The following is a 22,583-nucleotide window of genomic DNA, read 5'->3' as shown; positions in this document are numbered from 1 at the left end:
TCTTGTACACACTTGGAACTCCTAGAAATAGTCACAGTTCCCTGAGAACTAAATCTATTATTACAAAGAAAGCTATAAAACACAAAAATCTGAACAACATTCTTTTGGAAAGAAGATCATGTAACTTAGTCCCTCACCATAAAGATCAAGTGTTAAACAAACTAAAAAGGAAAAAAAAAGAAAAGAAAAGAAAAAAAAATTAGACTGGTTCTGCAGCTTGAGAAAGAAAAGAAATGTGGTTTCTTTAGCTAAAAATTTTCTAGATGATGCAGGAACTGCTGCTTAGAAACTACTTTCTAAACAAACTACAAAGGGATGACTCTAAACATTTCATCAACATATTACAGTAAAATCCTTTAGAAAGCTGCCTGCCATGAGGGATACAGAAAACCACAGATGTTGTGATTTCAGTTCTTCTCTTGCATTTTCTGTTTTTTGTGATTTTCTTTAAGCTTTGACTGGATAGGGAGGAAAAAAGGATCTTTTTCTGATGGGAAGACACAGCTCTCAGCATGGAACCTGGCAGCATTTGCCTGTGAATCCAGCCCGTAGGAAACTGTCTCCAGATGAACAGCAGCAGCAACACACCCACCGATTCGACAAAAGGATGGTTATTTTATGACATTTATTGAACACATACAGTGAACCTGGTGCAGTACATGGCATAGTCCTGCTCATCACAATTCCAACCTAAATAAGACCAACATAATACAGAGGATACAAAAGCAATACGTTTTCATAGTGAGAAGAGATATTTGGCAGTGGGCACAGATTTTTTAATGACCCCAAAATGAAAATGAGAGAAAAGAAACAAAAGGACCATTCGTTATATAGGTTAAAATTCCTAAGGAGAGAGATGATAGCAAACACTACTGAAGAGAGATGAACGAGCAGAACGTAAAAGAAAAGAGCAGAAACTCAGCTGTGAAATGCTGTATTTGAGACAAGGATGAAACAGAGAAAGACATCAGTTTGTGAAGAGATTAGATTTGATTGTTTTCTGCTAAGTGAAAATCAGTAAAATTATGAGTGGAAGAGGAGGCTTCAGGGAAAAGAATGTAGAGGGGGAGACTGTCCTAAGGTTATCCATTTTTGCATGTGACCATTTTCTCAATAGGTGAAATTTCAAAGGTCAGATAATTAATTTGGCTTTGGGGCCTCCAAAGGCAGCTATTTTCAGAGAGTGGTCCAAGGTTTGCTTAGAGGAAATAGCTTCCCTTAAAGGTTTGAAAATAAGTATTTAGAATATACACATATATTCTATATTTCATACATCTTCTATATAATATGAATAATATATATTTTATATATAAACATATTTTGTAAATTCTAATCTAAACACTCTAGTTTCAGAGTGATTGCTTTTGCAAAAAACTAAACACGATGTTAATTTAAAAATTTTTTCTATTAGTGGTTGGCATGATATATACCATATTCATCTTCAATTTCCTATAGAATCTGTTGAGTTCCTTTGGTTCTGATGGAAATTTTCAAATTTTTTTTTCCTACTTTAACGTGGTGAAAGTTAAGTTTAGAAACAAAGAAATATCTATGTGTATAGAGATACATAAATTGGGGTGGGGATTGAAAACAACCTCAACTGAAAAACAAGAGGAGGAATATACATATGTGTGTATATAAGCAAATTTTATTGTAGGATAACCATTTAAATCTAAAACAAATAAACAATTCATCAACTAGGGTTATGAAGAATATGCCTTTTTTTTTTTTTTTTTTACACAACACAGCAACCCCAAAAACTCTAAAGGAAAAGCCATCAGCATAAAAAAAAAATTGAGTAATAATTCTACTCAATTATCAAATACAGCTGCCAATCAGAGAATAGAATATTCTGATTAGCACCAGTCCTTGAATATGGAAGGTACAAAATAAAAGTTTGTGATTTATTTAGCTTTCCAAAGACCAGCAGGAAGTTCTTGTAAAAATTCAATCTGTACTATTGAAACCCTTTCTAAAATGTATTGGTACATTTTTCTGCTAAATATATTATCCTGAACATAATTTAGCCTTTATTGGTTTCTTATAACAGTACAAGGATATCACTGTGGTCATTTATAGCATGAAATATTTTCTTTTCTCAAGTATAGGAGATTGGGCTGAACTTAGAATATCCCTAGGAAGTTCTTTTATTACTTCTAGAAGTTCTTATATTATTTGCCTTTTAGATCCTTTATATCAGCTTCTTTTTTTTAAATCTCCAACTCACAAGCACAGTACAGAAAAAGAATGCCAATTCATTTGGTATTTATTCTATTTAATAAAAATTTCCTATAAAACTCTGGTTTTAAGGCAAGTAATAGAATTGGAAATAAAAACTCAAATGATCAGATATTAAATTAACTTTGCCACTAAGACTGCTGAATTTGAACAACAAGGTATCGAAAAACAAAAACCTGAACTATTTACTTTAGACACATTTTCAGACATTCCACCCATAAAAATGTAAGGCTGGCAGTCATTCATTCTTAGCACCCCATTGCTTTGGATCTCAAGACTTTGTCCAACAGCCCTCAATAAATGTATAAAGCTATCAAGAGGTAAAGGTCAAAAAAGGAACCGTGAGCATCAAAGAAGGCCGCTGGAAATGACCCAGAAGGTCACATGCTGGGCTTTACTTTTTTTATTTTTTTAATTTTAATTTTATTGGGGAATACAACACAAAGCTATTTTCTAAATTTTTACTTCTCAGAGTCAGAGGGATTCCAGAACCATATTACCTGTCACTCTTAACATTTTCCATGTTTGAAATGTGGAAGTATTCTTTTCATTGCTGTTACCCTAAAACAATTGCTCAGTGTTTCTCTGGGGCCCATTAGCTCCAAGTCGTTGTCCTTCAGTCTAGCTGTAGAGGGTGCAACTCAGCTCCAAGTCCAGTCACCATTTTCAATCTTTAGTTGCAGGGGGCGCAGCCCACCGTCCCATGCAGGAATTGAACCAGTAACCTAGTTGTTGAGAGCTCGGGCTCTAACCAACTGAGCCACCCTGCCGCTCCTGGGCTTTCCTTTTTAATGATAATAACAGTGATACTGAGTGTTTATCCGTGCTTTTATTTCAAAGAGCTTCAAATGCTTTGCAGACATGTCTCACTAATCTTTATTAGACTTTGGGAAGAAAACAATTTTCCCCAAGACGTAGCTCCAGAGAGAGAAGACACTTCCCAAAACCAATAGAAGGGAAAACATGTGCCTCTCTCCATCTTCCCCCATAGACCCTTGTCTTCTGACTCCCACTATGCTACATCTCACTGTGATTGAAATGGATTATAATACCATGCAAGTGTTGAAAGGATAATAATGGTAATTTAGTTTAAAACAGTTATAAGCTATGTGTGTTTAATCATAACAGGGAACAGGTAAATAGAAAAGATGAGAAAACCCATAATTACCTTTATCCCATTATTTACCTATTTTTGGGACAGACTTCCAATTGGTAAAGTTACAGTATGGAAAACAGATTTTCCACACTGCAGAATATTAGTCTCTGAGATGACTCAAAGGAGGATTTTTACGTGAAAATGATTTCTGTCAAATATTTCACAAATATTTGACAGGTGCTGTAACTGAAACTGCTTATTCTCATTTTGATCTAATACTTCTCAGATGGGAAACTGGGAGTCTCAGGGACTTGTGTGATAATTTCCAAGTAGGTTATAGAACTTTATCTGCTGAGCTTCAAAGAAGTACATGTTGGGACCAGCATAGTATGGTTCTCGGATCCGACTCTGAGAAATAAAAGCTTAGAAAATAGCTTTGTGTTGTGTCAGTGATCACCTCATTGATCACGAAAGGAAGCTAATGGGCTTACCAATGTAGAGCAGCCACATGTACAAAGACCCGGGGAAGGCCAGTGATTCACCATGGCATGAGCAAGGCAGTAACCAAACTCAAGTTCCTGCCCTTGAATCTATACACTATTAGTCATTCTCTAAGTCGCTAAGGCTACCTGTTACCACGCTATGGTAACATTTAATCAGCACTTTGGCCCACACAATTTTGAATCTAAAACTTTGTCTTTTTAGCTGTATAAAAAATACAAATGGTTTTGCCTTGTTATTTTAGGATAATGCCAAATTGAATTCAAATAGCTTAACTGAGCCCAAATCAATAACCCTCAAACTTAAAATTTCTTACAGTAATTAGGTGAATAAGAAAGAGCTCGAGTCTGATTGTTATTGATAATAATAAAATCTTACATTTGCAATTTTCAAAGACAATTCCCATCATTTCATTTCACAGAGGCTGACTACTTATTACTATTATCCCCATTTTATTCATGAGGACACAGGCTCAAAGAGGTTAAGCAATTTTCCTTAAAGTCATAAAGCTAAGAAGGATCAGAGCTGACGTTAAAACACAAGACTACTGAAAACTCTTTTCACCATAGGATGTTGCAACTCATTTTAGAACGCCCTTTATGCCTTATTATCATATTATATCATTATATGTGGATACTGTGCAAAGAGCACTATTTGGTGGGCATATTATCTTCAATTATCTGATTGGTGATAGAATTTATGTTCTTAGGCCAGAAGGCCTCCAGTTATACATGAAGTCAGAAGATAATGAATAATGAAGTAACTCTACCCTAAGGGAACTCAAGAAACGCTCTGATAATTCAGAAGGAAAAAAGTCCTCATCAAGGAAGTTAGATTGCCTCGGAAGCAATTGCCTAATCAGAGAGCATTCAACTGGTGAGTAACTTAAACATTTCTTCGAAAAGGAAAAAGAAGCAGAGACAAATAGTAGCTTCTCACTCCTGGAAATGCTACATGGTATTCTGACTTTGGAGATAGGTTCCTGGCTCTTTTGGATAGATCATATTCTCCTTTATGTTTACTAGATGCATAATTGTGCAAGGCAATTTCCACTAATAAATTCCCAAATTATTCATCATCATTAATAGATCCTCACAAAAATCTTGAAAATGAAGTGAAATCAGAAATGTATATCTCCATTTGATTAAGCAGTAAAATAATCATTGAATACAATGCAAAAGACTACCTTAGCAGTCAATGGGAGAATTAATACTAGTCCTCCAGGACAATCAAGCTTTGGGGTGTGTGCACCCACTGCTTGGGTGCCAAGTACTATAGTTTCTGGATAGAGTTTGGCTACAGGAGAAAATCAGATCTTCTGGCAACACTTACAAGGCAGGTGCAGTCATAAAGAACTTGACTTTTGATTCCATTGTCTGTCAGGACAGGTGGTTTGGTAGAAGTATGGAATCCTGCCAGACAGGCTCCAACTCAAAATTCCCTTTAGAAAGAAAACAATAAAAATGGAAACAAAATGCCGAATCCTATCCCATACCTTGAAGATTGACATTGCTTGAAAAATTAGAGCATTTTATATAATAACACTAATTTGGTTTAAGCATACATCAACTCAGAGGAAATAAGATTACAAAAATGAAAGGTCAGTTGCAGGTTGGGCTCTTCCCTTATAGTTCAGTTCCCTATTCCCCCATATAAACTAAAGGGACATTTACATTGCAGTGAAATGTACCCATATATTCTTAGTGTTAAAAAAAATAAAAACATTTAAAAACACCCCAAACTGTAATCTAATACCTGCAACAGGAGTAACACAGGCAACTTAGCACTGCTGAGTGGAATAAAAACCTTTGGAAAATCCTGCCTACCGCCTTCTACCCTCACCCCATCCTGATTTACCTTCCTTATACAAACTACCATGTTTCCCCGAATAAGATCTAACCGGAAAACAAGACCTAGCATGATTTTTCAGGATGACATCCCCTGAACGTAAGCCCTCATGCGTTTTTTGGAGCAAAAATTAATATAAGACCCGGTCTTATTTTCGGGGAAACACAGTAGTGCATTTAAAATTTTGTGAGAATTGGTCAGTTGATGATTCCATCAAAGAGACTGCCTTTTTCTAAAAAACTATACCATGTTAGTTCAGAACAGAGTAAAAATATAAAGGACCGTTTCTGGTGGCAAAGACAGACGACTGACATTTTCCCCAGGTTTGTCTTCAGGGCGAGCCTTGGTGACCGACAATGGAGGCTGCCAACTACCAGAAGGACGCTCCGAGGAAGTGTGTGCAAAGAATCTTGGTGGGGGCACTGGAGCTGCCACTATTGGAAACTGGGAGCGTTTTTTGGTGTTCTTGGAATTCTATTTCCAACCACTACTTTGTGGTTGCGATGAAGGATAGGAGATTAGAAGTCCTCTAGGGCAAGTCCATTCTTCTGTTCATAATCGCAGAGCCAAGATTAAAATAACAAGAATGTACTTCGCCCGGGGCATAATTCTACCTAAATCTGTCCTATCCATCACTTTATTTTTCCTAATTTGTGTTTTTGTTGCTGTTAATGTGCTCTTGGGAGGAAAGTTAGACAATCTATAAACAGGTTCCAGAAAAGCTTGGAAAAATTCATGGATTCGGAGAAGACCATTTAAGAAGGAGCCATAATCTCTGAGAACAATGCTCTCTAAATGGCTCGAAGTGCAAGGACCAAAATATTAAATGAATCATTGTTCTTACAAAGAAAGTAATTTCTTAAAGTTACAGTTTTAACTCTCCCTACATGACAAATGGTCTCTTCAGGCCCCAGAGACGAGGCTGAGAAGCTAGCACTAAATGTGGAGTGCCTCTTTATACTTGACTCAAACAGTTGAAATCCAAAAGTAAGTTCCTCCTTCATTTACCTGCCAAGACCTGAGTTCAGGCCCTCAGGGTGCTGAGGTTTTCCATTGTGGGAGAAAATGACATCATCAACACCTCAGTGACAGTAGGGAATGCAGGGAATGTGGCTCCCAACATCGGTGATATCATCAACTGCCCTGGGAGAAACCCGGAATTCCCAAGATGAAGGACTGACAGTAAAAAAAGGTGTTGGGTGTTTTTTTTTTGCTTGTTTGTTTCAAGTTTATCAAAAGATTTTGATGTTTCCCAATGTCAAATTTTAAAAACGCAGGTAGAGGAAGGGTATTTCTTCCTGTAAGAACCTCAAGAACCAAACATATGGGAGTTAAGTTCAGACAGAGCTACTCAACTCATTTGTATCTTACTGTGTTATATCCAACCAAGGAAGAATAGAGACGGTTCTATCAGGCCCTCTCCCAGCTGTGAGATGAGTATATTCTTTGAGGGACTTGCTAATGTTGCAAGTTTGCATTCAAAATAAATTCTAGGCACTCACATAATCCCCTAGTCTCCTCCAAACTTCCTTTGATGTCCAACAACTAAGGACAAGAATCTTTGATTATAAAACAATTTCTTTGGCTGGAAGAAAATTCTTTGCAGGGCGTGAACAGCAGGAGAAAGAAAAGATTTTTCTGAAGTGCAAACTAGTTGGAAACCCCCTGGGGAAAGAATCTGATTCCCAGTCTTTGAGAGGAACGGGGCCTGCCTGTACAAGCTGCCTCTGCTGCAGGCCTCTAAGAAGACGCTTTTGTGTCTACTGTATGGCCCTCAGCAACAACATGGCAGCCCTTCTTTTCTTTTTTTTTCTTTCTTTTTTTTTTTGCCAGTGGAAGTTTTCCACCTCTGGGGACACACAATGCAGAATATCACGGTTTAATAACAAGGCATAGTTACTAATCAGATGGCCCCATTTCCACTCCTCCCAGATGCCTCCAGATGCTTACATACTAGAGTTCTATCCCCCAGCCCCACACATTTATCTACCAGCTGTTCTGAAATCTTCCAGTGTAATTATTCAGCTTATCTCTAATAATTCAACTTCATAAAGTATTTTAGGATCAGATGCATCACCCTCCTTCTACTACTGTGGCCCAGACTGGCTCTAGGTTATCTCTGGCTTTTCCAAGCCTTTCCAAAGATTCAGATTCACTTAGATGTAGGTCCCTGATTGAGGTCACTGTGGTTTGGCCACTGGGACAGCCTTGATAAAGGATTTAGAATAAGGGTCCTCAATCCACTATAGATATTTTAAAATATAAACCTCCAGGGAAAACCTCCTTTTTGTGTGTGTTAACTGAATATAAAGACAGTGCAGGACCTGAGTCTGATGCTTAGTTTTGCTACCAATTTGTTGTGTCACTTTAAGTAATTTGGTCAGATTTTTATACCACCTACCAAACAAATTTTATCTCAGGAAAAAGAAGGAATAAGCAAGTTACCTGTCCCTTTAGTATATATTAAGTCTATCTCTAGACTAAGCATAAACTCTAAATGTTTACAGCTGGAAAGGATCTTAAAGATTATTTAGTTACCCCACCAACCTACTCCAACAGATAAAAGGTTAAGTGACTTGCTTTTTACTTCTTACATGGTTATAAGGCACCTATGGACTTTTCATATACCCAAAGATGGACAACTAAATTCCAAATAACCTCTAACGATGATAAATATATATAATGTACACCATAAAGTTTTACTAACTTTAAAGCAGGTTAATAACCTAGTGTTAAAGCAGATATGTACATTCTTCTTGAGTTGGTCTCTATAGCCCTCATATTATACTAAAACCAACAAATTTTAAAGAATGAGAATAACAGGTACTAATGAGTAATATCAATAATTTTTAAAAACCTTGGTATTAGTGGCAAATTTTACTGAATCAAGATGATATTCATACACTCTTCACCTTCTACATAGTCTTAGTATTTATTTCTTCTTTTATGCAGTTTGAGAGGAACTAAAACCGAGTTAGTGAGATTGTCAATTCCAACAGAATTCCCAATATGTTGAATTCTGTTTAAATCGCAATTTTGTTTTAATTTTACTAAATACAATTTAACAGGAACTTCTTGCACATGTTAGAAAGTCAGTTTGCAATTTGAAAAGAAAGCCATGGTGTTTAGTTATTTGGACTTCTCAAGAAAATGCTATAGATGAGTATTATACATACAAGAATATTTATACAGGCAACAATATAACCAATATTTAACTGACAACAGTGACAATTAGAAGGTATGACTGTTTGGGTTTAGTTGTCCTCTAGCTTTAAGCTACTTGAAGTTGCCTGGGTTAAAATTTTATGTTTTTGTTTTTTTCTTCACTCATAGGGGACACCAGGAGAGAGAATTATCAACGTCATTTGAGACTCCTGGGGAAATGAAAATCAGCACTCTATTGCATCTACGCCTGAACCTCTTGTTTGGCATTTATCACACACTGCCTTCTGCTGTTTAAGTTGAATCTCCTCAGTTGGGCTAGGCTAGGGTGTTGTGTTCCTACAGCACCTGCCACAGCATTTGGTACATAGGACACCCACATTATAAGACATTGAGAGAATCCAGTGCAGCCCCCAGAGTCGGTAAGGTTCTCGGCCTAGACTTCATAAAAAAACTCTCTTGCTTTGAGAAGGTGGTCCAGGCAACAGGCCACATGGTGTATAGTGATTCTGTGGCAAAATAAATGACATATACACCATGTAAAGTAATGCTAAGTTGCAGCAAGGTATTTTTTAATTTGTTCACTTATTTTAAAGCATTCTAGTTGATACAGATCAAAGGGGAAAGAGACCCTACAGCAATCTATAATATCTTCTTAATAAATGTTCAGGAAAAAATCTCCCCCAGTATCTGCTTTTTCATCTCCCTGCAATGACCAAAAAAAGTTTAAAATACATAAATGAGATCTGCTAAAAATACCAGCCAATAAGATATGGCAGTAGATTGGCAGGTCTTTGACTGGCAAACCACTAATCTCTCTGGGTCTATTTCTTCCTTTGTCAAAATGAAATGATTGGATTAGGTGTTCTTTCTAGCCTGAAATTTGATGATTGTATTTTACAAATGGAATAACCTGCTCCTCTGCCCTCCCCCACAAAATTGTATTTCACTCTAGGTATGGAAAACTGAATAGGACTTAATTCCAGTAAAGGACTTAAGTCCTTCACAAAGTTAAAACAAAACAAAACAAAACAAAAAACTCGACCACAAGAATTTTAATGTCAGATAACCAATATGATTCTAAGTAGAAGATATAAAAATGAAAAAACATGAAATCTGAATCATGTTAAAAGTTTTTTTTATAGTGGATAATTCACAAGACTAGAAAATAGTTTGGGAGAAAATAATGGGAATCTGTAATCATTTTTTAGGAAATAACAAGATTAGTAGGCATAAAATGTAAGGCCTTCAGTCTCATTCAAATTATTCTACAGAATAACAGCAACATTATTTCTCAATTATCATATACTTATATATGCACAACAGTATCCTTTTGATATATTAGCATGGACAAAATTAATAGGTACATGATAACTGAATAAGCTATTTAAAATTACACTTATTTATGGTCAATTTCCAACATAAGGGAAGTAAGTATTCTAGATTAAAAAACAAAACAAAAACAGTGGTCTTGAAGATAGTAATGTTGCCATCTTGAACAACTGCCACTGCTTTATATTCGGGGATCAGAATTTCTAAATAATCTAATTTCCTATCTCCAGGAAAAATGTGAGCCTTTTGTGCTTACAATTAAAAAAACAAACCAAAAAACCCCCTAACTTACATCACTTTGATTATGTTGGTGTTTCTGAATTTGCAAATTAAACTCCAATGTATAAAAAAGTATTAAGCCAAAATAAAATATATTCATGAACTATAATGTTTAGAACCCAGGTAAAAATAAGAATATGTAAAGTAGCTTATCTGTTCTTTAAAAACAACCAAACCAGCAATCAACAATAAACCTTTAAAAAAAGATACAAAGTTTTCCATTCTAGCATATGAAAATTTAAGGGCCCAAGGAATCCTACACTAGGGAAAGCAATGGAGCTTAAAGGACAGAAACCAAAGAGATGGAAAGTAACCAAAGTTAGTTTGTGTCATAGCTAGCCCTATTCTTTGAATTTAGTAACCAAATAGACACATAGAGCCACAGTTGTTCTACTTATATCGAAACAACTTAGTAAAATATCCTTTATTTTTATGAGCTTCTCAAGTGAAACCACCATAACAAAGGGTTGTAAGCATTTCTTGAACTAATGTACAATTTCACTTAATATTTGGAGAGCAGTTATTTTACTATGCATAAACAGATTGCTGTCGGGAACCAATTTTTACATCTAAGGTGACCTTAGTTCAGGTCAACCTTCTTATAATTGCATCATAATATTGTTGTCTGTTTATCTTCAAGTAATGTATAGAAATACTTTTTAAATTAAGTAAACTGATGGTAAATTAATTTTGAGAATTTGGTTTCATTTCTTAAAATGACTCACTGGGATTATTCTAGGATAGCAGCTTTTAACCTGGAGTCTTTAGATCCCTACATGGGTTTCAGAAACTCTCAACTCACTGGGATTTTATGCAAAATTATATGTTAAGTACATATGGCCTGTAACTTTCATCATGTTCTCAAAGGGTCCTATGACGCCAAAAGAATATACCACTGTGTTAGGGTACCTCAAAACCAGAATTCGGAATCATAAGTTTAAGGACTAAGAAGGGGCAGTCCTTTGGATATATGTTGGTATCTTATAATCACAGATTTAAAGTCAATATCCTCTTGGAAAATCAAAATTTCCTAAAAAGCACGGGTTGAGCCATTAAACCAAATACATGCTGTATAAAAATGCAGTGTAAAGGAGCACCTCAAACATAGTGATTACAGCCATGTTTACAATTTAGAAATAACAATCAAGCAGACACCATCAGTAAGTCAGAGAAGTAAAGGAATAGAGCCTACTATATAAACCCAAAGCACTCAAAATAACTGACCTCATACTTAAAAGTCGGATGAGATTAACAAATCTGTTTCATCCTAACGTTATCTCCCAGATAACAGATATCAGATATCCCAGATATCAGAGTTAGCACCACCATTGCAATGTTCCTTATATTCATTCAATATTTATTGAGTACCTCCTATGTCTAAGGCACTAAGCATACTAAGGCTCTATGCCCAAGAATACAGCTTTGAACTAAAAAGACAAAAACCCCAGCTTTCACAGAGCTCATAGTCTACTCAGGGGAGACAGACAGCTACTGGAGTAAATCACAGCAGTATGTCACCTGGAAATAAGTTTATAAAGAAAAGTAAAGCAGGGAAGGAGAATATGGCTCAGGGGGGCCTAGAAAGAGTCCTCACAAACAGGTTAATCTAGACAAGCCTTGTTGACAAGGTATATTAGACACTTAGGGCTGACACTGAGAGGCTAAGAGAAGAAAATAACTGGGGTCTCAGTGGGACTAGCAAATAGAAAGACCCTGAGGTGAAACCATTCCTGGTTTAATTGAGGGACCCAGGAGGTCAGAGTGGCTAGAGTAGAGTAAGGGGGGGATGGGAGGGAAATGGTGGAGGTGCCAGGCCAGATCCTGAAGAGCCTTACAGCTCATTGTAAAGACTTTGGCTTTTACTCTAATAACAATTCTCAAAAGAACAATGAATGCAGGTCAGAGCATTAGCTCATAGGGCTTTCTGAGACATAAAGTTGGCAAACAGCTTCACCGATAGTTTTCTGACTGAATTATCACGTTGAGCAACATAAGTAAATAGGGGAGATACCGCAGCCATTGACAATATTTTAGCTTTTTAGGATTCTCACTCAGTAGAATTGATCCCTGAGAAATCCACATCCACGGATACCTTAAAAACTGGATTACTCGTCTATCTCTTGCAAAAGTAGCCTGGATCCATCTCTGTGCAACTTTGTTCTTGGATAATTTACTTGCTTTCTCTTCCATTATTTTTCCTTTCCTGTAAAATGGGAGTAAATGTCACCTATTCTTATCTGTCTTAGAGAATCGTTTTAAGCTTCTTGGAAGAAAATATACAAATTCAATGGAACATCATTATCACACTCTAACAATACGCTGCTACTGATTCTGGTTCCTGACAGGACATGTATAATAGTACATTGGTCAATTATAACATCCTTCTTCTCTACTGTACTTAGCAATTTGAAGGGAATGGGGCGGGGGAAAGCACAAAGAAGATTCAATAAACACTTTCCAATGAATAAAATGTACAGGTTTTTTACTAAAAACAAAACAAACTTAACCATGAGCTCCAGAAATATCTTTAATACTGTATAAAAAGTAAACTATAGCTAATTTTTAGATAAATTGCCACACACACACATACACAACTTTATTACAAAAACCAAAGAAATGCCTACCCCCAGAGTCAGCTAAATGAACACTAAATAGCTAGATAGAGACAATAACCAGGGGCACTGTTCATTCATTACCTACTATGAACCACAGAGATTTACAAATTTGAACTTACAAAATTTTTGCTGGATTCCCACATGAAGTATGAAACTATTATATATAAAATCTGTTTGAGGGGTGCCTATAAAAGAGACATCTTCTCTACTTGAAAAATTATCATTAAAATACTCTGCAGCTTCTTTCTCTCCTACAGGTGCCAGGCTTCCACAACATAGCTAACCAAGTCCAGAAGGCTGGCAATGGAGGAGGCAAGCACCTAAGACTGTTTGTGCACACAGAATTACGTCTGATGGCGTACTTCTGACTATGTTCCAAAGTCAATTATAAATTAATTGGATTCTCTGCATCTCCATCAACATAAATAACTGAGAGTTGACTGTACCTTCAATATTTCTAATTCTTTCAAAGGTTGGCCTCAAAGCAAAATCACAAAACATTTGAAATCTCTGCTTCCAAAAGAACTCTAACTTGAATAATGACAGTTAAATGCATGCTATTTAAAAGTTTACTATGTCAGGTTCCTATATTAGATAATTTACCATACGCTGTTATAAAATGAAGAGAAAGATAATGAAAGTTGTTGCATTAAAAGGGGGATGCTGAGTAAATAAACATTCTGCTTCACAAATATCTTTGCAAATGAAACACAAATGAGGGAAATAGAAGAAATGCAGAGATTATTCGAAATTACCAGGATAGTGTGAATTCTGGATCAATCTCAGAGAATAATACTCATCATGATTGATCCTTTATACAAAGCCTACACTGGTGTTCTGTTCATCTGTGGCATTCTTAGATGTACAGAATTTTAGAGCTGGAAAAGCTTGGGCTCTAGGGTTCAAGTTTCAGCTATGTCACCTCCTAGCTACGGTCATGACCTTGGCAGATACTAACACTTTGAGCCTCGGTTTCCTTATCTGTAAAATGTGAAAAATGAAAGTACCGTACTTTTCTCATGAAGTCATGAAGATTCAGTGAGCTAATAATACATGTCAAGTACACAGCAGAAGTTTGCTATATTTCAGTCCCTCAATTTTACAGATAGGGAATCTAAAACTTAAAAAGGTGAAAACCATTTTGTCCCAAATCACCCAACTACTTAGTAGTGACAGAGTCAGAACTAAAAGTCAGTCCCTTGAGTCACAGTTTAGTCACTCTGTCAACTACAGTTTTGCTATATAGCATTATCTCTCTGGCTTTGGCCAAAACTTTATAATAAAGTTTTCTCTCCCCCTCGCCCCACCCCAGATAATTCATTTCAGGGCCTGACTAAAAATAAAGGAAAAGTGCAAAGATGGGAAAACTAGGTGTTGACTAATAGGTAAATTAAGAGGCAAGCAGAGACATCATGCAAGGGGGAGTTTGTCCAGGAGGTGTTCACTGCTGCTGGCCAAATCCTAACCTACCATAGCTCCCCACTGCAGGTCTGAACCCCCGGGCAGTACATCCTAATCTTGATCATAACTTTATCCTGGAGTCTAAGACAATCCAGGACAACCAGCTGAGCAGGAAGAGTGTGACAGTTGAAGAATTGGCAACATCTCTCACACTACACTAAGATCCTCTTGCTCTTTTGCTTTGAGAATAAAGAAGATTAATTTTAAGTTTTCCCTCTAAATAATAATATTTATGAATAAGGAACAAGAATTGAGAAAGAAAATAGGACTGTAATCATTCTTAGAAGTGGTAGCAACAATATTACTAGAAATAATATAAACAAACATTGACAAGAGGCAAACAAACTAGGAAACTGGACAATTAGATAATCCATAAGCTCCAGCACATTTTCCATCTCCAATGGTATAAATCAGGAGAAAAAAAAATACAGTCAAAATGAAAAATAAAAATAGTAAGAAGTTATAATCATTATTATTTAGTCCTCTTTATCAGTCACCACCAAGTAATTAGAAAATCTAGAAAGTTTCCTTGAAATGGATTTTTTTTTGTCTCCCACTTTCTCTCTCTTTTTAAAATTGACATATAACAATGTATTGGTCTTATGTACAATATGACTTGATACATGTATATATTGTGAATTAATTACCACAATATTAATGTATTGGATGGTTAACATCCATCACTACACATAGTTACTGTATTTTTTTGACATGGACTTTTGATGACTAGTTAGGGAAATACTGATCAGAAGATCATTGGAAAGTTATCCTAAATATAAAAGTTAAGTGGAAAACAAAGACAAAACAAGTAGAAAGTAATCAAAAGAGACAAAGATTGTGGCAGATGCAGGGGAAACCTAACAAGTAGACACTAGACAATGGCAAACACGCACAAGGATATGAAAGGACATGAATGCAAAGAAGCAGCTCTTGGGCAAAAAAAGAAAGGAAAACAGTATCATTTGGTCAGGGCTAAGACGGGGAATTTTGAAATGGAAAACAGAAGACTTGAGAAATGAAGGGAATACTTCAAAGGCAACATTTCCTCTTCTATTTTGACTTTCTTCTAGTACTCTAAAAAGAATATTACAATTTAAAACTTTGAACATAGCTTGTAAAATGAATGTTACTGATGGTAAAAAAGAAACCTAAGCACCAAGAGTGAGGGAGGTGTGAGAATCAGAACAAAAATTTACCAAGGCCTGACCTTCAGTGTCCTCGCGTGTCTATCCCATCAGATGAAGTTCAGACAAGCAAAATTATTTTAGAGACAACTGTCTGGTCCATTTTATTATTAAACAAATTGGGGGCACATTGTCAAGGAATGTCTCCCTTTGCTTAAGGAACATTAAAATTGTAATACAAATGAAAATGCTGTTCACTTGGTCCTTATGAAATTGAGCTAATTATCAAATTTTCTGAAACTGTCTGGGAATTCCAGAAAGCACCACAAGGTTATTTTTTTATATCACTGTCTTCATACCTTTACATTTTCCAATGAATAGCATCTCCAATTTTACAAAGACCTATGTGCTTGTATCTTCGAAGACAATCAAACTTAACAGGCAGCTAGGATAATTCATAGATAGAGGGATACATAGAATTATGCAAAAATCCTTAAAGTCAACAGAGAAGACCCCTTTAGATTTGTGATATCAGAGTACAGCTATCCTTCAAGAAAGCTAAAGTGCAGCAAAGCACAACTCTAGGAGATATAAACAGAACTCCAGGTAAATGGAAGGCTTGGTTAACTACAGTTGAGTAAACCTGAGTTGCAGTATAATCTGATAAGGAATAAATGCGTGGATTCTAGAAGTGTAAACCATGTGTCCCCAACACACTAAAGTTCTTTGAAAGAATTAATCAAATAGTGGATAAAGAAGAACTGATGCATATCATTCAAAATGTTTTGTTTTTTAAAAATAATTCTCTCATAAGAGACTATTAAGAAAATTTGGTAACTATTGTAGATGAAAAATTGATTAATATACAATAAACCAGAACAATACTGAAAGTCTCCAGAGATTAATACTAGGTTAGTTTACAAATTTATTAATCACCTAGAAGAAGCTTACGTGGACAGAAAAGGTGAAGAAAGGCTGAAAATCACCAATAATGCACACTACTGTAAAGGCTGAAAGGCCTTGCTGAATAAGAGATACAATGAAATTCCCCCTTCATAAAATAAACAATACTTAAAGTGTGCTAATAGGCTCACCGTTAACAGTTTAAAAAAAAAAAATTAGCAAAATTTACCAGGGAGAAAGGGCAGAATAAGAGAAGATAGAACAGACTGACAAAGTAATGAATGGCAAAGAGAATGCCAGCTAGTGCCTCTTACATACACTATGTATAGGCTAGTGCCTATACAGTGCCTATACATAGTGCTAGTGCCTATACATAGTGCCTCTTTTCTTTTATGAATATACAGAAACTTTTCATAGAGCTTTACGATAATAGAAGACAAAAAATTTTAAATAAAAGAGTACACTATTTCATGCAGTATATAATTAACCATTGAACATGCTGCCACAGGACATGAATAAGGCACAAAGCTTAGTGTGTCCACCAAAGACCTCAGAGATATCAAAATATGGTCCTGTAGTAAAATAACTTAGGGTAAAAAATTAAAATGGAGCACATACCTCATGCTTCAGGGTACTAACTAGGCAAGGTCAGGGAGGAAGTTTCCTTTACAGTTGTTGTATTCAAAATGATTTATGTTTCAACTTTTAAATGCTCCTAATTCCATCCTAGAGTTCAAATTAAATGAGTAGACACTTATCCAAAAATTCTTAGGCCATTTATTTTTTAGATACATTCTTTTTGCCTATTTATTTTTCTAAATAGCAGAGCCTTCCATTTCACCCAATTCTTCTTCAACTTCGTTTATCCCACCTTCAAAATAATAGCCTAAGAAGTGGTCATGAAGAGCCACTACATCATATATGTAAAAATCCATGTTTGGAAAAGAGAGTTCTAGAATTTATTAAATTTCCTCACCTTCTTTCTCAAAATAACCCAAAATTTAAATTCCTATTAATACGTTGGTTCTGTTCATATCACAAAATAAAAACCTGAGCTTGGTAGCTGAGAGAAACCGTCTTTAACAACATTTCAACCTGTGTCCAAGAGCTACAGCAAGAAGGGTCCTTTCACAAAACAAAATTTAATCAATAAGCAACAGAATTTCATGGGATAAGACACTGGAATGCCACATTAAAAAGGTACGGCCCTCTAGGCTCTATCTTCACTATGGGGAGTGAGCAATTCATCTATGAAATAAATTTGTAAATTCAACACAGAAAGAGTAGGCTATGAATGACTTATGGGCAAAATTCACAGCCTGAAAGGCTGAGAAACTGTGCCTGAAAAACTCTGTGGGTCAATAAAAAACAGATGTTAAATTTAAGATTTTTGAACATAATAAAATTAAGTGTAGACAAAACTAAAGTGATCAGGAGACAAGTTTCCACCTTGTGTCCATTTTGTAATCCGGTCCTCTCCATTTTGGGCTTAGCAATTGGGTGCCACACGTGGTATAAAGCCAGCCGTAGCATTCAAGCTTGACTGAATTTTAAAAGTGACACAGTGATCAAATACGCTCCAAGGGCATTCTAGAATTTCAGGGTGCTGCTGACCATTAAAATCAACCTCCTTAGTGCTCACTTCAAATTTAAACAGGATATAAAGTACAGTCCTCAGGTCAATTAAATACAAGTTCATATATTTCATCTATCAAAATACCGTGTCCAGAATATATCACTTGCAAAGAAAGGTCTTATGTGTATCTATCTAAAAAGGCAATGTACTACCGGAGTTAAAAATAAGCAGATGATCTTTCAACATAAAGGATTTATGTTTCTTCTCGAGTATAAAATAAGAATTTGCTTTAGGACACCAATGAGGCAATATCCTTAAAAGATGGAACAAACAGAAAGCTAAGCAGCAGAAGCCCTTGTATGGTATTTGGCTTGGGAGACAAAAGAAGGAATATTTCAAACAGATGGAAAGTGAAATACAATCAAGTTTTCCTTACCTGCATTAACTTTCCTTCTGCTGGAGTTATTTCAGCAACACCAGCAAACACACCTTCCAAAGTGAGATTCAGTTTTCCTGTAGGGTCCATTTTCAAGGGGATCACTCTGATAATAGCTTTCTGCTCTGCTGATCTTTCCGACTCCACCGCAGCTGCCAGTACCAGTCCTGTGCGTCCAAAGCCTGCCTGCAGGGTAGCCATCAGCAGCCAGGGCCAGAGGGCAGCCAGCTGCAGCTGGTGGCCACCACTCATGCTACCAGCTGCAGCAATACACTTCGGCCATACATACTGCTTCCACAGGCTAATACCAAGCGCAGGTTCTCAGATTTAGACAAATGAAGGAAGAGAAAATTTATACTTCAGTTTCAGAAAGCCAAGTCATAGTTTTGGCCCTTCCTTTCTCCTATTCCCAAGAACAGGTGGCATTCCTGATCCGGCAGGGAAGAGGGTGTTTTTAGCCCACTTCTGCTTCAGGTAGGTCATTTTCTCCCATCTTCACTAATAATTGTAAAGATACCGCCACTTTTCTTTGGAATTTCCAACTTTGCTTGCGGTTGAATGTCACATCCTGAATTTTTATTATGTCAGATCACTTGGTGCTGGTCTTCCATATGCATCAAATTGTCGAGCCACTAAACCCAATGTTAATGAACAAAACAAGGCAAAGTAAATAACTAAGGCCATGCATCGAAGGTGAGAGTGAAAAACTCCAGCTCAGAAAATGAAGAGATGGTTCTTTTTAAGCACAATTTGTCAATGGTAAAAGGCTATAAAGATCACAGGAGAATTTTGTTTTCATGGGGAAGGAGAGGAAACATTATTTCAGGCCACATCTTGAGAGATGTCCAAAGATGCTATAACATGTATTCATAAAAGTTTCCACATTAAACTGTATTTCAATGTAGCCAAAGTTCTAGGCCCACTAAATTTATAATACTTTTCATGAACCTAAATATACTATAATTTTTAAATGTTCTACCTAAATTTGCCTCTAAGTTAGGTTGTAATTTATATGTCTTCACATATTACAGGATAATCCTAAGCATCACAACCTTTTCCAACTTGCATAATTAGAAAAATATTTGAAAAGGTTAGCTTTCCAATTATTTTTCCCAGTTAAAAATCGTATTTCTATCTTTATTTTTCTTTCTCTCTTAGGGATTCCAGCTTTTATTCTCCTGCTTGAGAATGCCAAGCACTTTGATTTCCCATGAGATGCTTTTGGAAACTATGATCCCAAGTTTATAATCTGTAATTTTTTAGGTTCCTAAGTATAACAAAGGACTATTTCTAACACGTTTTCAAATTCCTTGAGGGGGTGGGGTATAAAAGATAGGGATAGTAGGCTCTACAGGTTCTAAGAAGAATACTCTGAAAAAGTAAAAAGCCTGAGTAGGGTAGATCTGTGCTATTTCTACACACACTTGAGAATTTGGGTCTTTGTACAAACAAAATCTCATTCTAAGATTTTAAATGTGTGCCCTTAAGTAAATATAATAAATGCACTTCAACCGCAAAAGCCCACTGTGTTCAGAGGTCAAATTTAAAAAATCTTATAAAGTCTTCAGAATAAGTGCTGAGAAGCCAAGCAATTGAACATGAACCTGTTATACAGATTCTTTTCTTTTGCTGAGGCAGAGGGAGAATAAAAAGAATTTCAAAAGAAATCTGCAAACCTGTTGCGCTGTCGGGCCCACTGGAATCCACGGGGGTGAAACCAATTCAATTATGCTTTTATAGATCCTGCTCAAAAAAGATTTCAACTGTTTAACCAAGTACAGCTCAGTCTTCCACCTTCTTACTCTGCAACCAAACCAAGTGCCCCACACTGCAGGTAGGCGCCGAGAAATTCCGCAGCCTGAAAAAATAATCCATGCAGGTCAAAGGCAGAAACTCACTCCAGGATTAGAGCTAATGTCCCCAAGAACTCTCAAAACACTTATAGAGGATCCAAAATCATTTCTGAAATCTCCTTTCTAACAAAAGTTCTTTTTCTCCCCGAACAGCATATAAAATGATCAAATCTTGAAAGAGAAAAGAAGCCAAGTAACAATTCACTACCAGGAACACAGAAAATCCCAGAGGGAGAAGGCAATATCTCTGAATCATGGATGGACTTAGAAAGTTCGGAAGGATTCGAGTGCTTCCCTTCCAGAAAGACAATTCTGGATCAACTCCCTAGAGGAGGAAGCCTGTGGTTTGTAATTGGTGTTCTAGCTCGAACTCCCTCCCCTGAGACTGCAATCACGCTCTCTACCTGCTGACACAAAGTGAGGGTGGAGCAGCTAGAGGCAACACCCCCCATCCTGCCCCTCCTCCTCCACTGGCTAAGGCACGGGCTTGGGCGGCACACTTAACCAGACACGTTCTTTTGCTCTCTTCTCGCAGCTCCTCTACTCCCTCTATTGAGCCACAGCCAAATTGCATCCAATTCAATCCTCAATTCCTTCTCACGTAAATCAGGGCCATTCAAACATATCTAAGCAGATTCTGCACCCAAGAGAGTATAGATAGTGGTATGAGGAAATGGAGAAAGAGAGAGAGAGAGAAAGGGAACCCAGAAGAATGGACACAGGATTTTGCAAATATATGTTCAAAAAGATTTCTGCTCTTTCCGGGTTTTAGTGTCTAAAAACGGCACAAAGCCAGAATAAAGCGATCCTGTGCTACAGCACTTACTGATTTATTGTCTTATATCTACTATCCTGACAAAAACTATCCATTTTGTGTATAGTTTTTCTTCAGCTCTTACTAATTTAAATTTGGTAGCCCTTTCTAAACTGTACCTGTATAGAGCTTTTAGATCAGGTTGATGTCAGAGGCCTAGAATCTGTTACTTTCTTCTCACATCCTTGGGAGGTGAACTGATATTATGGATCAGACCTATTTTATGATCTCAATGTAAGATTGCATGTATCCTGTTTGCCCAAAAATAAGACCTAGCCGGACAATCAGCTCTAATGCATCTTTTGGAGCAAAAATTAAAGAAGACCAGGTATTATATTATATTATATTCCTGGTCTTATAGTAAAATAAGACCGGGCTTATATTAATTTTTGCTCTAAAAGATTCATTAAAGCTGATTGTCTGGCTAGGTCTTATTTTCAGGGAAACATGGTATCTATGTCATAAATACAAGCAAAGGGGTAAAATATATATGCTTAATGAAACGAATGTAGGCACAAAACCCCCTAATTTTGGCTAATTACCACATTCATGAACTACAACGCTTCCAGTAACCTTGTCATTAGAAATAATGCAAAAGTTTCTAATATCTGTTTCTAAAATTTGAATTTTCAAATTTTCAGATTATATTTAACTGTGGTCAGACATTTTATTTTTGACCTGCTGCCAATAATCTTTCCAAATTGTACAAATGTACAATTATATGAATGTGGTTAACACTACTGAACTGTACACTTAAAAATGGTTAAGATTATGTTACGTGCTTCTCTAAATTGTGGTAAGAAAATCATAACATAAATCTTTTTAAAAGTTTTTTAAAATTGTACAAATGAATTGTACAAATTGATCATCTGTACAAATGTGAATAATCACATTGTAGGTGTGTTGTAATGATTAAATGACACAATGCCTCTAAAAGCAAAAAGTATGAGTGGTCTATTCACCTTGAGCATTTTTTCCCTAAAGAAGGTTTATGGAGATAGTTTTGACATTTTATGTCTACTAAGTAACCTAGAGCAGAGAGATCATTTCTAAAGTAAATTCTTAATTTAGCACTTTTTCTTTATTGGTTAGACATTAAGGACATAATGAAACTACAGACCTTTTGTAACTCCTTTCCTAAGGAAAAGGAATAGATATAATTCTTCTGGAGAGAATTTTTTAAAAATCTGCTACAATTTTATTTTTATTTTATGCATGCCATGCAATAGTACAGCATAAATAATGCAAAATATACATTATTATAGATAATATTAATTTATGCAACAATATCTTTAAAATAAGCCACTAATGGACTTTGCCTCATCTACTCCTGCTTGAAACTTGC

General features: G+C 36.1%; 1 protein-coding gene across 2 annotated transcripts in view; it reads right to left on the bottom strand.

Annotated features, from left to right (window-relative positions):
* RNF43 (ring finger protein 43) overlaps positions 1 to 20,826 on the bottom strand; it is a 58,555-nt gene extending 37,729 nt beyond the window's left edge. The window contains exons 1-2 of one of the 2 annotated variants that reach the window (XM_081028232.1): positions 20,248 to 20,805; positions 18,572 to 19,203 (exon numbers count right to left, since the gene is read on the bottom strand). In XM_081028232.1, coding sequence (XP_080884358.1) covers positions 18,572 to 18,823 — 252 coding nt within the window. In that variant the 5' untranslated portion in view covers positions 18,824 to 19,203; positions 20,248 to 20,805. Of the gene's footprint in view, positions 1 to 18,571 lie in introns of both variants that reach the window. The other variant, XM_081028231.1, reaches the window with a different exon arrangement.
* Between the last annotated feature and the right edge of the window lie 1,757 nt (positions 20,827 to 22,583).

Source organism: Rhinolophus hipposideros, assembly GCF_964194185.1.
Source record: "Rhinolophus hipposideros genome assembly, chromosome: 20".
NCBI classification, from domain to species: Eukaryota; Metazoa; Chordata; class Mammalia; order Chiroptera; family Rhinolophidae; genus Rhinolophus; species Rhinolophus hipposideros.
Note: the sequence above shows the minus strand (reverse complement) of the source record. Positions and strands in the feature narration are given on the sequence as shown.